The following is a 22,095-nucleotide window of genomic DNA, read 5'->3' as shown; positions in this document are numbered from 1 at the left end:
GGCCAGATGGACTGTTCCTTCCTAAAACAGACACTTTCAACTTAATGGATAAATTCACTGGCTTTCTCTGTTGATATGTTTGCCTTTGTTGGTCATTTTAAAGTTCAAAGTAAGCCTAACATAAACAACTTGCGGCTCTAATGTAATGGAATTGGTCGATGTTCAGTCAGATTTACATGATTTCAGGATTAATACACCAATTTGTAAAACGTTTCAGTGGAGCATAGTGCCCCAGCCAGGGGTTTTCAAACTCAGTCCTGGGGACCAACTGTGGCTTCAAATTTTTGTTCCAGCCAGATTCATAATCAGTAACAATAACTGATAACTAACATTGATCTAATTTAATTAGCTGATATTTTTTCTCTCTTCTCTTATTCTACATTCAGAAAACCACAACAGCATGATTTTTACATTTATAAGACATTTAGAAATATTTGCACTTTTGCTTTATATTTAAATGCTTAATTCTCTTTTGTTGATTCTTATTATATTTTGCCCTTTCTCAGTGCTGTTTGCTCCTTTCATTGTATCTTAATAATGATAATTAAAAACGAGCAGAGCAGACACCCAGGCAAACAATAGTGAATCATGAAAGGCTGCAACTACGTTAGCATCAGACCCACTTATTAGTAAATAATGGATTAATTAAACAATTAGAACACCTATAATGTAGAATTAAAATCAAGATGAAAATATTGTTAAAAAATACATTATTCCTATATAATTGCTTATTACTTTTTAGCAAAATTTTTTTAACAAACTTAGTTTTCTAATTTCTATATTGTTCCCAAAACACACAATCTAAGAAATAACTGTTCACTTAATTAGCCCAGGAGTTCAATTTAAAAACAGAAGCTGGTTGGAACAAAAACCTGCAGCCACAGTGGGTCCCCAGGATCGAGATTGAAAACCTCTGGTTTACACAGTTTATTCACTTAAAAGCTACCTCTTTTACAAGTTATCCTATATTCTTATATTAACACACCACACAAGATTAAATAAGAGTCTTATTACTACATAATGTATGTAAAAACGTTCTTTTTAACCACTATACATAATACCCTGAACTTTGGTTGTCAAATTAAGACCATTTAACTATTTTGCCTGCCGGCACAGTTTTTATATTAAAATTCGTAAAATAGAAAGTGGAACTATAGGGTGGCTCAGCAGGTAGCTCCACTGCCCCAAAGTCTTTGGGCTAGGATTATTCTTCAGTACTTGGGCTAGGATTATTCTTCAGTACATGCACACACTGACAGTTGGCAATGCAAGTACACCCTGAAATAACTGATATCTCTTAATGCCCATAACATAGGCTGCTGCTTCTTGTGCCCCTTAACCTGGGCTTTTCTGGATGCACCTCAATATTGTTACATTTGTATTTTACAGGTGAAACTTACACCCACAAAAAACCTGAAGAAATCCAGAGACCAAATCTGCCATTTGTATCCCAAGGCCGCCATTGTGTAAACAGCACAAAGTGGATTCAAATGCCACAGGGGGACACTGATAGTGATTTTAGAAGCAAAAGCAGGTACCATAGATGATCATTTTGACTTGTTTAAGCAAAACCCACCATGAATAGTCACAAGTCAGTGTGCAAATGTCATTTCTTTATTTTCAAATCTGGAGTTTGTTTTGTTCAACTGACAAATTAATAAGTACAGTATAATGCAGGAAATTTATTTTCTGCTAACCTTGTTTGATTTGCACAAGATTGGCACCCCAGCAACGGTGGTAACCTACTTAGACCCGTAAGCAGCTTCATCTCACTGTGATGCTGAATTGAATAAGCAGAATAAATACATTAATGAATGGATAAAGGTTCAAACATACTGTCCATTTTTGTGCTTACACATCTTAGCACAGTGAACTGTAAAACTGCACAGAGGAAGATTAAACTTTCTATTACCTTCTGAATGTTAATGTGTAGTGCAGCCATTACGCAGTTTAATAGGAGTATGAGAATGATGATGAAGCAAAATGAAACTGCAGTTTTGGGAGTACTCCTTCTTCCTTGTATTCATTCAAACAGGGAATAAACACCTGAGATACAGTGCTAGAAAAAGTATTCACCCCTTTGGAAGTTTTCACATTTTATAATTTGATGACATTGAATCATCATCACTTCCCATGGGCTCACCACCTATGGGAGGGGCCAAGGAGGTCGGGTGCAGTGTGAGTTGGGTGGTGGCCGAAGGCGGGGACCTTGGCGGTCCGATCCTCGGCTACAGAAACTGGCTCTTGGGACGTGGAATGTCACCTCTCTGAAGGGGAAGGAGCCTGAGCTAGTGCGCGAAGTTGAGAGGTTCCGGCTAGATATAGTTGGACTCACCTCGACGCACAGCTTGGACTCTGGAACCAATCTCCTTGAGAGGGGCTGGGCTCTCTACCACTCTGGAGTTGCCCCCGGTGAGAGGCGCCGAGCAAGTGTGGGTATACTTATTGCCCCCCAACTTGGAGCCTGTACATTGGGGTTTACCCCGGTGGACGAGAGGGTAGCCTCCCTTCGCCTTCGGGTGGGGGGACGGGTCCTAACTGTTGTTTGTGCGTATGCACCGAACAGCAGTTCGGAGTACCCACCCTTTTTGGAGTCCCTGGAGGGGGTGCTAGAGGGCATACCTTCTGGGGACTCCCTCGTTCTGCTGGGAGACTTCAATGCTCACGTGGGCAATGACAGTGAGACCTGGAAGGGCGTGATTGGGAGGAATGGCCCCCCTGATCTGAACCCGAGCGGTGTTTTGTTATTGGACTTCTGTGCTCGTCAGGGATTGTCCATAACGAACACCATGTTCAAGCATAGGGGTGTTCATATGTGCACTTGGCACCAGGACACCCTAGGCCTCAGTTCGATGATCGACTTTGTGGTCGTGTCGTCGGACTTGCGGCCACATGTCTTGGACACTCGGGTGAAGAGAGGGGCGGAGCTGTCAACTGATCACCACCTGGTGGTGAGTTGGCTTCGATGGTGGGGGAGGATGCCGGTCAGGCGTGGTAGGCCCAAACGTGTTGTGAGGGTCTGCTGGGAACGTCTGGCAGAGCCCCCTGTCAGAAGCAGCTTCAACTCCCACCTCCGGCAGAACTTCGACAACATCCCGAGGGAGGTGGGGGACATTGAGTCCGAATGGGCCATGTTCCGTGCCTCTATTGTTGAGGCAGCTGACCGGAGCTGTGGCCGTAAGGTGGTCGGTGCCTGTCGTGGCGGCAATCCCCGAACCCGCTGGTGGACACCGGCGGTGAAGGATGCCGTCAAGCTGAAGAAGGAGTCCTACAGGACCCTTTTGTCCTGTGGGACCCCGGAGGCAGCTGATAGGTACCGGCAGGCCAAGCGGAATGCGGCTTTGGTGGTTGCTGAGGCAAAAACTCGGGCGTGGGAGGAGTTTGGGGAGGCCATGGAGAATGACTTTCGGACGGCCTCGAGGAGATTCTGGTCCACCATCCGGCGTCTCAGGAAGGGGAAGCAGTGCAGTGTCAACACTGTATATGGTGGGGATGGTGCGCTGCTGACCTCGACTCGGGATGTTGTGGGTCGGTGGGGGGAATACTTCGAAGACCTCCTCAATCCCATTAACATGCCTTCCAATGAGGAAGCAGAGCCTGGGGACTCAGAGGTGGGCTCCCCCATCTCTGGGACTGAGGTCACCGAGGTGGTCAAAAAACTCCTTGGTGGTAGGGCCCCGGGGGTGGATGAGATACGCCCGGAGTTCCTCAAGGCTCTGGATGTTGTAGGACTGTCTTGGCTGACACGCCTCTGCAACATCGCATGGACATCAGGGACAGTGCCTCTGGATTGGCAGACCGGGGTGGTGGTCCCCCTCTTTAAGAAGGGGGATCGGAGGGTGTGTTCCAACTACAGAGGGATCACACTCCTCAGCCTCCCTGGAAAAGTCTATTCAGGGGTCCTGGAGAGGAGGGTCCGTCGGATAGTCGAGCCTCGGATTCAGGAGGAACAGTGTGGTTTTCGTCCTGGTCGCGGAACAGTGGACCAGCTCTATACCCTTAGCAGGGTCCTGGAGGGTGCATGGGAGTTTGCCCAACCAGTCTACATGTGTTTTGTGGACTTGGAAAAGGCATTCGACCGTGTCCCTCGGGGAATCCTGTGGGGGGTACTCCGAGAGTATGGGGTACCGGCCCCCCTGATAAGGGCTGTTCAGTCCCTGTACGATCGGTGCCAGAGCTTGGTCCGCATTGCCGGCAGTAAGTCGAACCCGTTTCCAGTGAGAGTTGGACTCCGCCAGGGCTGCCCTTTGTCACCGATTCTGTTCATATCTTTTATGGACAGAATTTCTAGGCGCAGCCAGGGTGTTGAGAGGGTCCAGTTTGGTGGGCTCAGGATTGGGTCACTGCTTTTTGCAGATGATGTTGTCCTGTTTGCTTCATCAGGCCGTGATCTTCAGCTCTCTCTGGATCGGTTCGCAGCCGAGTGTGAAGCGGCTGGGATGAGAATCAGCACCTCCAAATCCGAGACCATGGTCCTCAGCCGGAAAAGGGTGGAGTGCCCTCTCAGGGTTGGTAGCAAGATCCTGCCCCAAGTGGAGGAGTTCAAGTATCTCGGGGTCTTGTTCACGAGTGAGGGAAGAATGGAGCGTGAGATCGACAGGCGGATCGGTGCGGCATCCGCAGTAATGCGGGCATTGCATCGGTCTGTCGTGGTGAAAAAGGAGCTGAGCCGCAAGGCGAAGCTCTCAATTTACCAGTCGATCTATGTTCCTACCCTCACCTATGGTCATGAGCTATGGGTAGTGACCGAAAGAACGAGATCGCGAATACAAGCGGCTGAAATGAGTTTCCTCCGCAGGGTGTCTGGGCTTTCCCTTAAAGATAGGGTGAGAAGCTCAGTCATCCGGGAGGGGCTCAGAGTAGAGCCGCTGCTCCTCCGCATCGAGAGGAGTCAGATGAGGTGGCTCGGGCATCTGATCAGGATGCCTCCTGGACGCCTCCCTGGTGAGGTGTTCCGGGCACGTCCAACTGGGAGGAGGCCCCGGGGAAGACCCAGGACACGCTGGAGGGACTATGTCTCTCGACTGGCCTGGGAACGCCTTGGGATTCTCCCGGAAGAGCTAGAAGAAGTGGCCGGGGAGAGGGAAGTCTGGGCATCTCTGCTCAAGCTGCTGCCCCCGCGACCCGACCTCGGATAAGCGGGAGACAATGGATGGATGGATGGATGGACATTGAATCACAGTGGATTTAATTAAGCCGTTCTGACACTGATCAACAGAAATATCAAAGTGAAAACAGTACTCTTCAAGTTAGTACTTAAACATTTCACAGTTAGCAGCAATTACAGCTTTGAGCCTGTGTGCTCAGGTCTCTCTCCATCTCTTTACCAGCTTTGCACATCTGGACGCTGCCATCCGCCCCCCAAACCCCCCCCCCCATTCTTCTTTCCAAAGCTGCTGAAGCGTTGTCAGGCTGCATGGTGATCGTGAATGAACAGCTGTTTTCAAGTTCTGCCACAAATTCTCGATTGGATTGGGATCTGCACTCAGACTCAGTCACTGTACGACATTAGTGTTGTTGTTTTGAAGCCATTGCTGTGTAGCTTTGGCCTGGTTTGTTGCTTCTCTGAAGGCACAGGTACCTGGCACACTGCATTAGATTTTCCTCCAGGATTTCTTTGTATTTTGATGCATTCATTTTACCCTCACAGCTTCTGCAGAGAAGCATTCCCAGTGCATGATGCTGCCACCACCATGCTTCATGATGGGGATGGCGTGTATTTGATTATATGCAGTGTTCAAATATGACATCTAGTCCATTACTTATTTTGCTTAGTTTTGGTCAGATCAGACTATAGAACCTTCTTCAAAGTGACTTCAGAGTCTGCCCATTTACTGTACCTTCTGTCAAACTCCAGCCAAGATGCCATGTGCATTTTTTTTCTGCCACTCTCCCTTAAAGCTGTATGTACCATCTCTCCAATCTCCTACACTGCAGCTTGTAACTTCTTGAGACTTCTCATAGGTGCCTTGGTGGCCTGACTCACTATAATTGTATATACGGTGCATCCGGAAAGTATTCACAGCGCATCACTTTTTCCACATTTTGTTATGTTACAGCCTTATTCCAAAATGGATTAAATTCATTTTTTTCCTCAGCCTTATTCCAAAATGGATTAAATTCATTTTTTTCCTCAGAATTCTACACACAACACCCCATAATGACAGCGTGAAAAAAGTTTACTTGAGGTTTTTGCAAATTTATTAAAAATAAAAAAATTGAGAAAGCACATGTACATTAGTATTCACAGCCTTTGCCGTGAATCTTGAAATTGAGCTCAGGTGCATCCCGTTTCCCCTGATCATCCTTGAGATGTTTCTGCAGCTTCATTGGAGTCCACCTGTGGTAAATTCAGTTGATTGGACATGATTTGGAAAGGCACACACCTGTCTATATAAGGTCTCGCAGTTGACAGTTCATGTCAGAGCACAAACCAAGCATGAAGTCAAAGGAATTGTCTGTAGACCTCCAAGACAGGATTGTCTCGAGGCACATATATGGGAAAGGTTACAGAAAAATTTCTGCTGCTTTGAAGGTCCCAATGAGCACAGTGGCCTCCATCATCCATAAGTGAAAGAAGTTTGAAACCACCAGGACTCTTCCTAGAGCTGGCCGGCCATCTAAACTGAGCGATCGGGGGAGAAGGGCCTTAGTCAGGGAGGTGACCAAGAACCAGATGGTCACTCTGTCAGAGCTCCAGAGGTCCTCTGTGGAGAGAGGAGAACCTTCCAGAAGGACAACCATCTCTGCAGCAATCCACCAATCAGGCCTGTATGGTAGAGTGGCCAGGCGGAAGCCACTCCTTAGTAAAAGGCACATGGCCGCCCACCTGGAGTTTTCCAAAAGGCACCTGAAGGACTCTCAGACCATGAGAAAGAAAATTCTCTGAAGATTGAACTCTTTGGTGTGAATGCCAGGTGTCACATTTGGAGGAAACCAAGCACCGCTCATCACCAGGCCAATACCATCCCTACAGTGAAGCATGGTGGTGGCAGCATCATGCTGTGGGGATGTTTTTCAGTGGCAGGAACTGGGAGACTAGTCGGGATAAAGGGAAAGATGACTGCAGCAATGTACAGAGACAACCTGGATGAAAACCTGCTCCAGAGCGCTCTTGACCTCAGACTGGGGGACGGTTCATCTTTCAGCAAGACAATAACCCTAAGCACACAGCCAAGATATCAAAGGAGTGGCTTCAGGACCACTCTGTGAATGTCCTTGAGTGGCCCAGCCAGAGCCCAGACTTGAATCCGATTGAACATCTCTGGAGAGATCTTAATATGGCTGTGCACCAACGCTTCCTATCCAACCTGATGGAGCTTGAGAGGTGCTGCAAAGAGGAATGGGCGAAACTGGCCAAGGATAGGTGTGCCAAGCTTGTGGCATCATATTCAAAAAGACTTGAGGCTGTAATTGCTGCCAAAGGTGCATCGACAAAGTATTGAGCAAAGGCTGTGAATACTTATGTACATGGGATTTCTCAGTTTTTTTATTTTTAATTAAATTGCAAAAACCTCAAGTAAACTTTTTTCACGTTGTCATTATGGGGTGTTGTGTGTAGAATTTTGAGGAAAAAAATGAATTTAATCGATTTTGGAATAAGGCTGTAACATAACAAAATGTGGAAAAAGTGATGCGCTATGAATACTTTCTGGATGCACTGTATTTTGCCCACAAACCCCTATATACGTTTTATTTATTTATTTATTTTGGACTATATTTTTGTAAAATGTTCTGTGGAAACATGCAAGTAAGAATTTAATGCATTTGACATGAGAGAGTGTGATTAAGGAATTAAAAAGCAACACTTAACTGACCCGCACCTCTGCTTAAATCCATTGGCCTGGTCTCAGGAAGGGTCCTGGCCCGGATTTGCTCAAGGAGTTGGGAAAAGTGAATAAAAACTTTATTGCCTCTGCCCCCAGATGAATGATATGAGGCAACTCTGGCAGAGTAACTGCAGAGCCAGAGGGACGTTGCAGAAAAAATGATCACAGGAGCTTCATGGAAGGAGGCAAGTAATATTGTTGGAGGGCACCCAAGGGAGGAGATGTCCTCCAGCAAAGCTCTCATATGGTATCAAGGGAGAGACACCGAGTCACAATGTATTAGACTACTAGCACCAGACAGGATAAAAACGTAAACTGAATAATGCCATAAAAATCCGGCAAAATGAAGCATATTTTGTCATAAGGTAGGACTACCAATGGACATCATTAACCTCCGTAGCATTAGACGTGTCACTTGGGCTGTGAAAACAGTGTTAAATGTATTAGTCCTGAGTGTCACTTGGGCAACAATATAGAAGCATCTCGCGTCAGCACAAGACCCGAGGATTACTCGGGCTGTACAAGTCCTAACAGTGTTAGTCCCAAACGTTACTTGGACAATGCTATAGGTTCATCTTCATAATAACAATGGCGCCTGGTAAGAAATGTTTTTCAGTAGCCCAAGTGTTGCACGCTCTTGACAGTGAATCTGTCTGCAGGCAGTGAAATTGAAACGGACAGGGAAACAGGAAAGGATACTCGTGTTTGGGTTTCTGTTGACTCTGCTTCAAAAAAACCAGCACCACCTCATTTTGATTTTGTGGGGCAGCCAGGAATAAAAGTGAACATTGAGAGACGAGGTCCACTTACTCACTTGAAGCTATTTCTTACTGATGATGTGATCAAAAGAATTGTTGTTGAGACGAACCATTATGCTGAACAGCGTTTGGTAAATGACCGTACACCTAAGCCATTTTTCTGTTCAAACATCATTATTATTATTGTCATTATTCATTTCATATTATTATTTGTATCATTAGAATACTTTTACACTTCTGAGTTTGTACTCTTAATGTTTTGCACGTTTTTGGTAGTATATACGGTATTAGTATCATTATTACTATTTTTTGTATCATCGAATTCTTAATACTATTGACTTTGTTCTTTTAGTAGTTTGTATGATTTACAGTAGAAGGATGAGAATTAATAAAAATGTCATTTTTCAAGCCAAACAATGCAACGCTTTTTACATTTTATCTCAAAAAACATGTAAGACCTGAATATCATATACAGACATGTAAATGAAAGCTGATGAATTTCCAAGTCTTGTTCACTGGATGGTTGCTAAATGTAGAGGCAGTAAGTAATCAATGTTATTGATAATGATCATGAGGTCCCCAAGTTCAAGAACCCTTTAAACGGCATCACAAATAATGAAGCCACAGCTCATTTTTAAGGTCTTCTATCTTTCAAGCCCCAAGGTAGAACTGTTAAGTTCATACTGTACTGGCAAAGGTATGCTGAGAACAGTGCAGGGGTCCAAGGGCCTGACTAGCAACTGAAAAACAGGCTAGCAGTGTCAAGCACAAAGACAAGGTCAACTACACCATAAAAATATGTTCTAGAATATCTTGGAAAATAAGAACAACTGGATTATGACAGCTAAGTGGTGTTTGCTGTAAACATTTTAACAATAGTTAATAAATTATATAATCATAATCACTAAATTAAATTACTGAGGTGAACTTACTGCCTATTTATTTTTTGCACAACAGCACCATCTGCTGGTAGATGCAGTGCTGCAATGTTTCTTGTTGCAGGTGCTTGTATGGTAATCTTTCTCTTCTCTCATTAAGCCAAAGAATTAAAGGAATAACCAACAGTGGTTTACTGAACGTGTGGGAAACGACAGTTCATCCAGCATCGCTGTTTGAAGAAGAAATGCAGGTCTGCAAAAAAAGGAAATGTCCAAACAAACAGGCAACTGTTGAAGATATTCAGTGTAAAGGCACAACTAGGACTGTGAACTCAGCAAGTTAACACTTTGAAGAGAAAGGACCTACCTTAACTGAGGTGTATTTGTCACACATACTCCTCTGTGTCACCGTCATTCTGGACTTATTTATGCATCCAGTGACTACTAAAGGTATTAAAGAGCAAAATACAAAGTTAAATACTGCAGTTTCAGAGGGAAAAGTCACAAATCTGACCACAGGAGCCTAATGAACATAAACAGGACTTTAGTCCACTTTTCATTTCTCTGTAAATAGTTGAATCAAGAAACCCACCATCTACTATAGGTCTACTTTAAAATGTTGAACTGTATTTATTGACATTTGTATTTAAGACAACTTGCCAAAAGCATTAACAGGCGCACTGAGCCACTATACCAGCATTTGTATCGCTTTGTACATTTTTTGTTTCTTGCATGAATTTAAACCAAGCTGTACTTTGATGTTCGTCTAAGGCATGGATGATAAAAGTAATCTGATTAAAGACACAATTGCACTTCTTGTTGTCATCATTGTCCATCATCTTTAGTGTGATCATATGAACAATTCAGTGTGGTAGCTGCAGGCCCGTCAAGCAGCAGCATCTCCCTGCTTATGTTGATCAGTCTGCCATGTTTGGCCTTGGAGAAGTCTTTATTTGCATCTCCTCACAGGAAGATCTTTTTTAGGCCAACTTACTTGAAGTACTCAGTCAAGTCCAGTCACAAATTTTTTTTTGGTTAAGGTCAGACAGACTTGTGTTTTGGAGTATGTTGTGTTGAACGGTGTTAAGCTTCAACAGGTGGTTGGACACCTTGGCATTTATGATTTAATCGTTCCTTTCTTGGCCAGTAGACCACCCGGCTGCTCACCCTGCAAGACAGTACGTGTTACCTTTAAACAAGTTTTGCTGGCCAACCCAGGACTTTGCTGAATGACTTTAATATAAACAACATTCACAGGGGGCTCAAAGGCTTTAGAAGTGAGGTGGTTTTATAACCTTTGCATTGTTTTCATCTTTTTCTGATGCCTCCAGGAGTTTGCCATTGGGTAGATTTACTGTAACTTCTAGCCCTGTGCTGTGAAGAGAAGACACAGATGGTGACCAACATGAATGTCTATCTTTATTATTCATTCATTGAGATATCTGACCAAGTGACCCCTTTACTCAACTGATGACAACAGGAGATCAAATACTCCTTTCAGCGTAACCGGCAAATGTAAAATCAACAGATTCCACATTTGACTTTAATGTTTAATCACACTATCAGTTATAACATTGGAAGATAAAAGGATATTTTTGATGTGAAGCTTGGTTAGATTTTCTCCAAACAGATCTCAGAGGATGAGCCACATCTCGTCCACACTCGGGAGGTCACCAATGAGGCGGTGACTGTAAATGGACTCGGACAGCTTCGGTTCTGTTACCCTAGTGTTGTTACTGGAGAAGTGCTCTTGAAAAAGCATAATTTAAAACCCTCAAATCATGAAATACAAGAGGCTAACCTCTCAGCCTCACGACTCAGTCTTTAAGTTTCATCTCCCTGGTGTGCACAATCACTGAATTCACTGAAGAGGACTGCATTATCGTTGAAGTTACTCTGCTCATTATTTTGGTTCATCTACACTATGTAGTTATAACTAACTGTGGTGTGTGTATGAGTGCTTGATATTTCTGCTTTATAGCGCCCCACATGCACAGCTTTATCTGCACGTGGACAGTGGCCTTAAGCAAAGTGAGACTTCCATGTGTGCGGCATGTGGGCACCTGCCTCAAGTAAAAGGAGTCTTCAGTAAAGCACCCCACGTTTATGACTTCATTCACACGTGGACAGCTGCTGCCTTAAGGAAACTAAGACTTGTGTGTTAACTGCTTTATAGCGCAACACACAAACAGCTTTATCTGGCTATGGGCAGCTGCCTAAACGAGACTTTAATATGTAGCAAGCACAGAGTGTTAGCTTGTTCTCTCCATAAGAAATAAGATAACATCTTTGATTTACTGGAAGGTATGCTAATATCAAATACAATCATTTTATATTCTAAAATGGATAATTCAGTAGAAGACCGTATGGTATAATACCAGAGCAGCACACTAAGTCTAGAATATGACCTTTGTTATGGGTTGAAAAATTCACATACTGTACTGAGTTAAAATTAAAACAGTCAAGCATTCCATTAAAATCATTTGTAAGTGCATCAGTTGAAATATCAACGTGTTTGTTAAAATCACCCATAAGGATGACATTTGGAGACATAGCACATGGAGTTGTTAAAACAGTAAAATGTTCTGCAATAAAATACTTGATGGTTTAGGACGTCTGTATAAGACAGCAATTATAGTAGTTGAAGGGCAGCAGAGTGTGCCAGCTAACAATTCAAAGGAAGAATAATCAGGGAGTTGAACCGGTGATAATTTTAGGTCTTTGCAGTAAATTATCACAAGACCGCCTCCTGTCCCCGAAAAATAGGTTTCAGAGATTTAAACAAACCCTGGAGGGAGTGCTTGGTTTAAATGAAAACAATCAAGTGGTTGCTGCTAAGTCTTCATAAAATATAAACAGTCCATTTTAGTGGCTCTGATAAAGTCACTAATTAGCAGAGCTTTGTTGGAAGTAAAGACACTTATTACTGTCTTTATCAGAGGATCAACACATCATCCAAAGATATGTGGACAAAATCATTTTTCAAACCAAAATGAACGAATAGTCCCACTTATGGGATGTACTGATAAAGGGGATGAAAAAAGTATAGGGGTCAGTTAGAGAAGTTTTTTTCTTTGTGCAAAGAGAAATGTCTGCAACTTAAAATCAGCAAAACCAAGAAACTGACTATTGACTTTCACTGCACCAAATAGCCGCCATGTCCAGTCACTATTCAAGGAGTGGACATAGAGGTGGTCTACTTCTACAAGTACTCAGGGGTCCACATTAGTGACAGTTTGGACAAGTCTAGTATCACCAAGGAACTACATTAGAAAGAGGAGAGTCTTTTCCTTAGGAGACTTTATTCTTTTAATGGGAGTAGTGACACTTTCACATCTTCTGTAACTCTGTGATGGCCAGTGTGATTTTCTACGCTGTGGTGTGCTGGGCTGGAAACATCACTTCAGGAGAGGCCCACCAAATCAACAAGCTAATTAAAAGGGTAGGCTCAGTTACAGGACCCACTCTGGATCCCCTGGAGGTAGCAAAGGAGAGAATTAAAAAGGCGTCCTATTATGAATAATGCCACATATGCTCTCCCTGACACACAGAGTACTTTCAGCCAACAAATTATTCAGCAGAAGTGTGTCAAGAAATGCTACTGGGGCTCCTTAACACCAACAGCAATACGCCTTCATACTGTCTAAACGTGATGGAGACTGCTCTTTTTATCTTTAGCCAAGTCAGAAGTTTTCTTCTTTATAGCAGTTCTGGTATGAGAAAGGAGTTGTTGTTGCTTGTTATAAATTATTTATTAAGCTTCTGTAAAAAACTACACTTCCACCTTGAGACAAATACAGTACGTACTAAATATTTACTGCACCAATCATGAAAAGTATCCAATAAAGACTTCAACTGCTAACAGTGAGCAACCAATCTTTATTGTAGCATGTTTGGCTCATCTTTAGCACAGCTTCTGTAGTTAATCAGTTCACAATCCAATATTATCTGGTTTGAACATTTGCAACTAGTGTAGCATCTTGTCTTAACATTGTTAACGTTTGTGTTTCATATTTTTTTTAAACTTACGCTTTAGTGAGTTTTAATGTTTATTAAAGCAATCTTCAGCATGGTCAGTTTCCATCACCATATGAAGGGAACAAGTTGTAATAGTGGAAGCTGGAGATTCTCCTTGCAGACTAAAAGTAAAGAGCCCTTACAGTGGAGCACTATACCTTTAAATTGTGCAAAATGTGTTTTGGTTAAGACCTGATATCCCTGGACGGTTTTATTTATTTATTTACTTTAAAACAAAATCCCACCCAGATGTGCTTTGTACCTCACACCCACTACTGATAACACAAAATACAGCACCCTGTGATTGGGCGGGCAGCCGGCTGATGTGCAGGATCACTTGCCACTTTTCACACAGAAAATAAATAAACAAATAATTAATGTACTGACGCAGAAACATTTTTAAATTTAAGTTTTATTTTTCAGATGCATTTCTTACCAAAAAAAAGATTAAAAATAACTCAAGCGATAAAATTCAGTTTAAAATATGTAAAACATCGAGATGTCTATGAAGTAAATGTCTGGATTTGCATTTACCTTTAACCTGTTCCGTTTCAGTAGCTTTTAGCATTCTTTCATATATTTATTCTCTTAAAGACTTGCAGGAATTCACATTTTTATGCTATTCTCAAGTGATCATGCAGATAATTCAGCTCTAAAGAATTTCAGAATTAACATTAAACAATGCCAAGCAACAACCATAAACCATTCTGTGATTTTCTGAATCAAGACTCCATATATATTTGCTTTTTCCTTTATAGCTTTTTAAACATAAATTAAATAAATTGTCTTAAATTTGAAAACTTCCTAAAATAGAAAAAAAGGAAAAGCTAGGCACATGACACCAATGAAACAATATTCATTTATAAATTAAAATATAAATAAAAATTAAACATGTTTTCCATTTATTCGGGTATGATTCAAATAATCTTTCATTCTGCCTCAAATTATTGATAAAGGGAACAAAAAAAAATCTAAAGTTACTCCAAATGGACACCTCTAATAAACCGCCTGTGCCAGTCCATATTATTTATATACATTAATAAACACATTGGCAAGACTACAGGAAGACTTCTATGTACACATAACTGTTTTGTAGTGAAGAAAAAAAATATACTTCTCAAAAATACTTTTTTCTCCCTAAGAAATATAGATCAAAATATTCCAAAATGGGAAAAATATTCCTCATAAATTTTGCTGTATTCCTCAAAATTTAATTAAAACAATTCAATCATTGGCAATAAAAAAATGTCTGACGGACTATACAGAACAGTGCAAACCCAGGATGGCTTTGGCGCTTGCCCTCCAAAGCGGTAAAAGAGGCCTTTTTGAGTGTGCCAAGACTTGACAAGAATCCTGAGATCAGAGCAGGCTAGCAACAGCCAACACTAGTGCCAATTTCCTAGCCGTTCATTTAAGGGGGCACATTGTTCCCACTGGCCTTTTCACAAGAACATCTGGGGTCACAGGCAGAGCCCTCCTGGTCCACACAGTTTTAGTAGCACTGCTCAAGTTGCATAGTTAGCCAGCACTTTAGCCAAAAACAGTGAAAAGGACAAAATAGCTTGAAAGACACCATGTGCAATTTTAACTTGCTGGACATTAATCAATATACAGTATCCATCAACAAAAAGTAATAAACCAGTAGTAGGCGACATCTTACAGCAGAGTCTTCTGTTCATAGAGCTGCAGGTCAAAGCGTACCCAGACTTCCCCTGTTGGCACTTCATGTAACAGCAGGTGTTTTGTGGAAGGGCCCTTTGTCTCCTGTTCTTTTTTGATTTTTGCTACAGGTACTTCAGTGCGACCCAAGAAATCTGCGACAACAATGAAAAAGATAATAATCACACCTTCCTTTCAAAAAAAAATGACAAAGAATGTGTGATTTTTAAAAAAGCCATTCATTAAGATGTAGAAAATAATAATACTAATAAAAGGTCAGTATAGATATTTAGCTCTTCTTCCATGCATATCAAAAGTCAGATATTGAAAATTATCTGTGCAAGCAATGGCCTGCCATACTGTTACTTCATGTGCCAGTGGACAAAGCCTTATTCCAATATCTCATTTTCACATATTATTATTAACACAAACTGAGCTCCCTAATAGTAACTTATCAAGTGTTGCACATTAGATATTCTCAAGTTCCATTTAACTGTAACAGTAACGTGTTCTTTTTAGAAATAAAGCAGTAAGCTGACAGGAAAGATCACAAAATTGATTGATCAACATCAGTCTGTCACCCTGTAAAGGCCTGGCATCCTGTCTAAATATGTTAGATAGACTCTGGCACAACATAAGCCACAGCTGCATTAAGCAAAAACATATGAGAATAAACTATTTTAAATAGTAATTTTTTAGTTTAGCCTTGTGATGAAAAAGTTGCTAAGAATAGAATTGTTTTATATGGCAAAATTCACAGTAAGTACTGTGACAAAAATGAATAATACTGAATCTATGATGGAGTGCCTTTCATGGTACTCATCAGAAAATTCAGCAAAAGTATGTGTGCCAGCAGCAGAGACCAATGGGTTGGGGAGAGGCCAACAAGTTGGTGGGCAGGCAGCTAGACCACAGAGTCCATTGACTCCCTACCCCAACTGCCTGGAAAATAAGAAACTTTAATTCATAAAAAGTGGAATGAATTGTTGTTCTCCAATCCACTTCATGATGCCAGTGTACAATGGAACAGCAAAATGTAAAGATGTGCAGTTCTGAAATCCATATGAAGCAGCTTACACTGTAGCACTGTTTTCTTAAATCTACTTAAACCAGTTCATATGGATAGCAATGTTTGCATGGAATAAGCAAACAGCTCAAGGTTCACTTCCAAAGAAAACAACGGGGCACAACCAATTAACAAAAATAATATAATTGTGCCTTTATTTATTTGATTAAGTGGTATAAGGCTCTATCAGATTAGCACATCTTGAATATTTGATTTATAGGAGAGGTGTGGGGGACTGCATGATTTTAAACTTTCCCATTTATTAACAGGCACTGTAAGTGAGAAAAACTATGGAGGTGTCATTTCTTAATCCTTCTCTTATCATGCAGACCAACTGAAGTGACCAACATGTCACTTAAGTTTCAGAAAGACCCACAAGAAAAAGAAAAGGAACCATTTTCAATTTGAAGTGTTTCATTAAAGTCTCAGAATCCTGGGTACATTGTCATTTTTTAAATGATGTGCACATTATGGATAATTATCACTCTCCTTTGACTTTACAGAATAACCTGTGTACCTAAGAATCCTGAAAAGTTATCAAACATATTTAAAGTCACATGTTAAAGTTACAGCATACTGTAACTAAATGTTAAAAAAAATGTTGTTAGATGACTATGGAGCTGAAGTCCTCGGAGCAGTTCCGGACACAAACAAGTATGCTGCCACAGTCCATTGGACTCCCACAAGGACGTCAGAAACCCGTCTTACACTATGGTTGTGTATTTTTTCATTAATTAATATTTTGCTCTTGAGCCATAGAAATTTACATCATTGACACCTCACACTAGACAATACCTAAAAAAGTATTGCAGCTTATACAGCAGATCATGTCTAAATTTATAAACATTACTAAAGTTTTATGATTAAATCAGCTGCTCAGGAAATTGAAGGCGTTTACAATTTTTATATACGTATGTATTAATCTCAAGAATACTGTTACTAACAAACTATTAATAATTACACATTAGAATGTTTTCTGCTCATACCATCAGGTGAAAATTGATCCCTCTCAAAAACAGTGATACACAGTACATCTTGATATATATCCTTCACGAAAAACTGACAGCTGAAGTTCCATTTTGGATTCAAAGTGTCATTCAATGTCCTCGTTGTGAAGCATTGGGATCCCATAGTAATTTCACAATATGGATTACTTTTTCCTTTAGAGAGATAAACAAAGTATTTAAAGTTACCAAAACAAATTACAGACACACATATGGTACAGAACATGTATTGAAAATTGTCAGTTCACACACCTTTCTTTGCTGCTGCTGATGATGATGTGTTAAGAATATTCATTAGGAATATGCTGAATTAAATTGAATTATGCTGTGTCAACATTTCTTAAAAGGTATGTAAAAGTAAAGTCAATACTGATGAAAACCAACTAAAAAAATAAACTATGTCATACCTTTAAACAAAAGTGCAATTAAAAGCATGCAGTAAGTATCTAATCTACAACATTGCATTTATGAAAGAATACCTTTTTACTTTCTTCAAAACTTGTGTACTTTACTTAATTCTTTTACAATTCTGCATTTTAAATTCTACAATTATGTTAATATGTGTAACTTCATACAGTTTAAAGTTCAGGACACTTTTTCAATAGTCATTCATTCAAACACAGGAAGTCTGCAGGGGTGTGTCTTATCACCATTACTGTTTACTCTGTACACAAGTGACCTGAGACAGAATAATGACCACTGCTCCATTATCAAGTATGCAGATGACACCATGATCATAGGACGCTTATCTGGGGAGGATGAAAGCTACTATCTAAATCAAGTGGACTGTATGGTAAACTGGTGCAATAAAAACTTTCTCACTCTGAATGTAAAAATGACCAAAGAAATCTGTATGTTCACCTATTGTAGTTCTGGGAGAGGAGGTAGAAATAGTGACTGAATATAAATACTTAGGAACTTACCTAGATAACAATCTTAACTGGAATACAAATAAAAAAATTTATTTTCTAAATGCAACCAGCGCTTATTTCTCCTCCATAAACTCAAACTATTTAAAGTAGACAAGGACCTCATGTTGTCCTTCTATCGCAGTATGATCCAGTCTGTGATCACTTTCAGTTTCATTGCCTGGTTTAATAGTTTGACAAACCAAAACTCAAAAAAGCTCCAGCAGATTACAAAGTATGCAGCTAAAGTTATTGGGGCTGATGTAGATGATTTGACTAGTGTGTGTCAGAGGGCAATGTTAAAGAAACTGGAAATCATCTCAACTGATGACATACATCCATTACATGCGGAAATAAAGTTCAGTAAATCAGGAAGGATAGTCGCTTTGAAAACCCACACAAATCACTCCAGAAACTCCTTTCTTCCTAGTGCCATATGACTTTTCAATAAGAAATATCGGAGATAATGATTAAGGTTGTTGATATATATCCTGTAACCTTTTTTTGGTATAAATATTTATTATCTAACTGCCTTACCTTAACCTTTCTTGTTTCTATTTGTCTGTTTTATTTCATTCTGTCTGTTATTAGAAGCAACTGAGAAGGCAAATTTCATGTTTTCTTGTGTAAACATGACTAAATAAACCTTAAACCTTCATACCATTAGGCTTGCATGGTTTCAGTTCAGTTGCTTCAATGATGTTCACCAGTAATCGTCCAATTCCTGCTGCTTTAAGAGAACGTGCTGTAAATAAAAATAATCAAATTATAATAGTTGCACCTGGTGCAGTTATACAATTAACATGAAAACCAGAAAAGTAAACCTGTTTGGTTAGGTATGTAAAGGATTATATTTTCATGTCTATTATGCTAAATGATATAAAAGGACCACCAACCATAATAACCAGCCATTATTGACTCTAACGAGCTGCAAGACACTTTACCATCACTAAAGCACATGAATAAAAGAAACGCCTAGATAACATGTTCAGGGATTAAAGCAAGTACAATTCCTGAATTTGTAGATTTAGGCCACATGTTACTACAATGTGATATAAAACAATAACTAATACAACATGAAAATGAATTTGTGGAAAAAAAAATACATACATATATATATACATACATACATATACATACATATATATATATATATACATACATATACATACATATAATACATATACATACATATATATATATATACATACATATACATACATATATATATATACATACATATACATATATATATATATATATATACATATATTCACGGCATTCGTAGTCTGTGTCACAATCTGATTGTATGGGTGGTTACCTACCAGGTAACGCTTGTGGTTGACCAGCAATCTGCTAACATATACATATATATATATATATATAACATATACATATATATATATATAACATATACATATATATATAATACATATATACATATATAATATACATATATACATATAATACATATATAACATACATATATATATACATACATACATATACATACATACATATATACATACATATATATATATATACATACATATATATATATACATACATACATATATACATACATACATATATATATACATACATATATATACACACACACACACACACACATATACATTGTGACGAGAGTAGCACTCCAACACTGGATGCGGGGAGCAGCCATAGGATGCACTCTACGTCCCCCGGAACGCAAGGTGGCAGCCCTCCTGGGTTGCATTGGGGGCACAGGTTTGGGACTTCAGGACTCAGACCTGTTGGGCTCCATGGCCACCACCCGAAGGAGCTGCATGGCTTAACGAGCCTCTGTGGGCTGAAATGCAGCCACACCCGGAAGTGAAGGCTAATAAGGCCAATTACCACCTGAAGCACTTCCAGGAGGGCTACAAAAAGAGCCTGCAGCCAGTACTCAAGGGGCTAGAGTCGGGAGGAGAGGACGAAGCTTCAAGAGAGGAGTGGTGGTGCCAGAAGGGCAGGATTGTGTGTTGGTAGCAAGTGCTTTTGGGACTGTGTATTGCCTGTGGGGTTCACGGGGAAAACGCACCCCACAGGTGAAGAAAATAAACAAATTGTGTTATTTTATACATGCCTCCGAGTGTAATCTATACCAGGTCGGGCACTATATAGCGCCATTGTTACAACATGTGTGTATATATATATATATATATATATATATATATATATATACACACACACTCACACACATGTGCCAGTAGTGAACCCGCCAATTCTGGTATTCTATGTCAAATGCCAATCAAGCTCCATGGTACCAGGCAGCGAGCACAGGGCCCACAAGAGGATGTCGGGCCCTCAGGCCACCCTCATGAAGTCTGTTTCTGATTGTTTGGTCAGAGACATTCACACCAGTTGCCTGCTGAAGGTCATTTTGTAGGGCTCTGGCAGTGCTCATCCTGTTCCTCCTTGATCAAAGAAGCAGACACCACTCCTGCTGATAGTTTAAGGACCTTCTATGGCCCTGTCCAGCTCTCCTAGAGTATCTGCCTGTCTCCTGGAATCTCCTCCATGCCCTTGAGACTGTGCTGGGAGACACAGAAATGTCAGTGGCTTCCACCTGTAAAGCCATTTCTGTTTTGGGGGTTGTCTCATTGTTGCCCTTCTAGTGCACCTGTTGTTAATTTCATTAACACCAAAGCAGCTGAAACTGATTAAACCTCTGCTACTTAACTGACCAGATCAATATCCCAGAAGTTTCATTGACTTCATGCTATACTCTGATTAAAAAATGTTCCTTTAATTTTTTTGAGCAGTATACATAGTATACACACGCATATATATATATATATATATATATATATAATATATATATATATATATATATAATATACATACACAGTAATCCCTCCTCCATCGCGGGGGTTGCGTTCGAGACCCCCTCGCGAAAGGTGAAAATCCGCGAAGTAGAAACCATATGTTTATATGGTTATTTTCGTATTGTCATGCTTGGGTCACAGATTTGCACAGAAACACAGGAGGTTGTAGAGAGACAGGAACGTTATTCCAACACTGCAAACAAACATTTGTCTCTTTTTCAAAAGTTTAAACTGTGCTCCATGACAACACAGAGAAGACAGTTCCGTCTCAAAATTAAAAGAATGCAAACATATCTTCCTCTTCAAAGGAGTGCGCGTCAGGAGCAGAGACTGTTAGAAAGAGAGAGGAAAGCAAACAAATCAATAGGGCTGTTTGGCTTTTAAGTATGCGAAGCACCGCGGCACAAAGCAGTGACAATGAAGGCAGCAGCTCACACCCCCTCCGTCAGGAGCAGAGAGAGAGAGAGAGAGAGAGACAGAGAAAAACAAACAATCAAAAATCAATATGTGCCCTTCGAGCTTTTAAGTATGCGAAGCACCGTGCAGCATGTCGCTTCACGAAGCAGCTGCACAGAAGATAGCAACGTGAAGATAATCTTTCAGCATTTTTAGACGAGCGTCCGTATCGTCTAGGTGTGTGAACAGCCACCCTGCTCAATCCCCCTACGTCAGGATCAGAGAAAGTCAGCGCAAGAGAGAGAGAAAAGTAAGTTGGGTAGCTTCTCAGCCATCTGCCAATAGCGTCCCTTGTATGAAATCAACTGGGCAAACCAACTGAGGAAGCATGTACCAGAAATTAAAAGACCCATTGTCCGCAGAAATCCGCGAACCAGCAAAAAATCTGCGACATATATTTAAATATGCTTACATATAAAATCCGCGATAGAGTGAAGCCGCGAAAGGCGAAGCGCGATATAGCGAGGGATTACTGTATATGTTACGGCCAAAACCCAAAGTTCAGCCAGTTCCTGAATTGACCGGCCATTTCACATTTTGGCCGCGAGGTGTGGCCAAAGTCCAAAGTACTAGAAATGGCCAGCATATATGCTACTTTGGCCAGCCATTTCGCGAAGTGGCGAGAACTCCCTGGTCAAAATCCGATGTCCTGATGTAAGATTGTCCGCTCA

At 40.7% G+C, this 22,095-nt stretch overlaps 2 protein-coding genes across 6 annotated transcripts in view; one reads left to right on the top strand and one right to left on the bottom strand.

Annotated features, from left to right (window-relative positions):
• The window catches only part of fam228a (family with sequence similarity 228 member A), a 218,345-nt gene that overhangs the window by 10,031 nt on the left and 186,219 nt on the right, over positions 1–22,095 (top strand). For 2 of the 3 annotated variants that reach the window (XM_028799114.2, XM_051925605.1), the window contains exons 8-9: positions 1,390–1,534; positions 9,626–10,277. In XM_028799114.2, coding sequence (XP_028654947.1) covers positions 1,390–1,534; positions 9,626–9,809 — 329 coding nt within the window. In that variant the 3' untranslated portion in view covers positions 9,810–10,277. Of the gene's footprint in view, positions 1–1,389; positions 1,535–9,625; positions 10,278–22,095 lie in introns of those variants that run through there. The other variant, XR_007934603.1, reaches the window with a different exon arrangement.
• The window catches only part of LOC114648035 (intersectin-2-like), a 277,957-nt gene continuing 269,738 nt past the window's right edge, over positions 13,877–22,095 (bottom strand). For all 3 annotated transcript variants that reach the window (XM_051925602.1, XM_028796817.2, XM_051925601.1), the window contains 3 exons: positions 18,781–18,864; positions 17,194–17,367; positions 13,877–15,296 (listed from right to left, as the gene is read on the bottom strand). In XM_051925602.1, coding sequence (XP_051781562.1) covers positions 15,139–15,296; positions 17,194–17,367; positions 18,781–18,864 — 416 coding nt within the window. In that variant the 3' untranslated portion in view covers positions 13,877–15,138. The remainder of the gene's footprint in view (positions 15,297–17,193; positions 17,368–18,780; positions 18,865–22,095) is intronic.

Source organism: Erpetoichthys calabaricus, chromosome 3 (assembly GCF_900747795.2).
Source record: "Erpetoichthys calabaricus chromosome 3, fErpCal1.3, whole genome shotgun sequence".
NCBI lineage: Eukaryota > Metazoa > Chordata > Cladistia > Polypteriformes > Polypteridae > Erpetoichthys > Erpetoichthys calabaricus.
The sequence above is the reverse complement of the archived record's forward strand: the minus strand, read 5'-3'. Positions and strand labels throughout refer to the sequence as shown.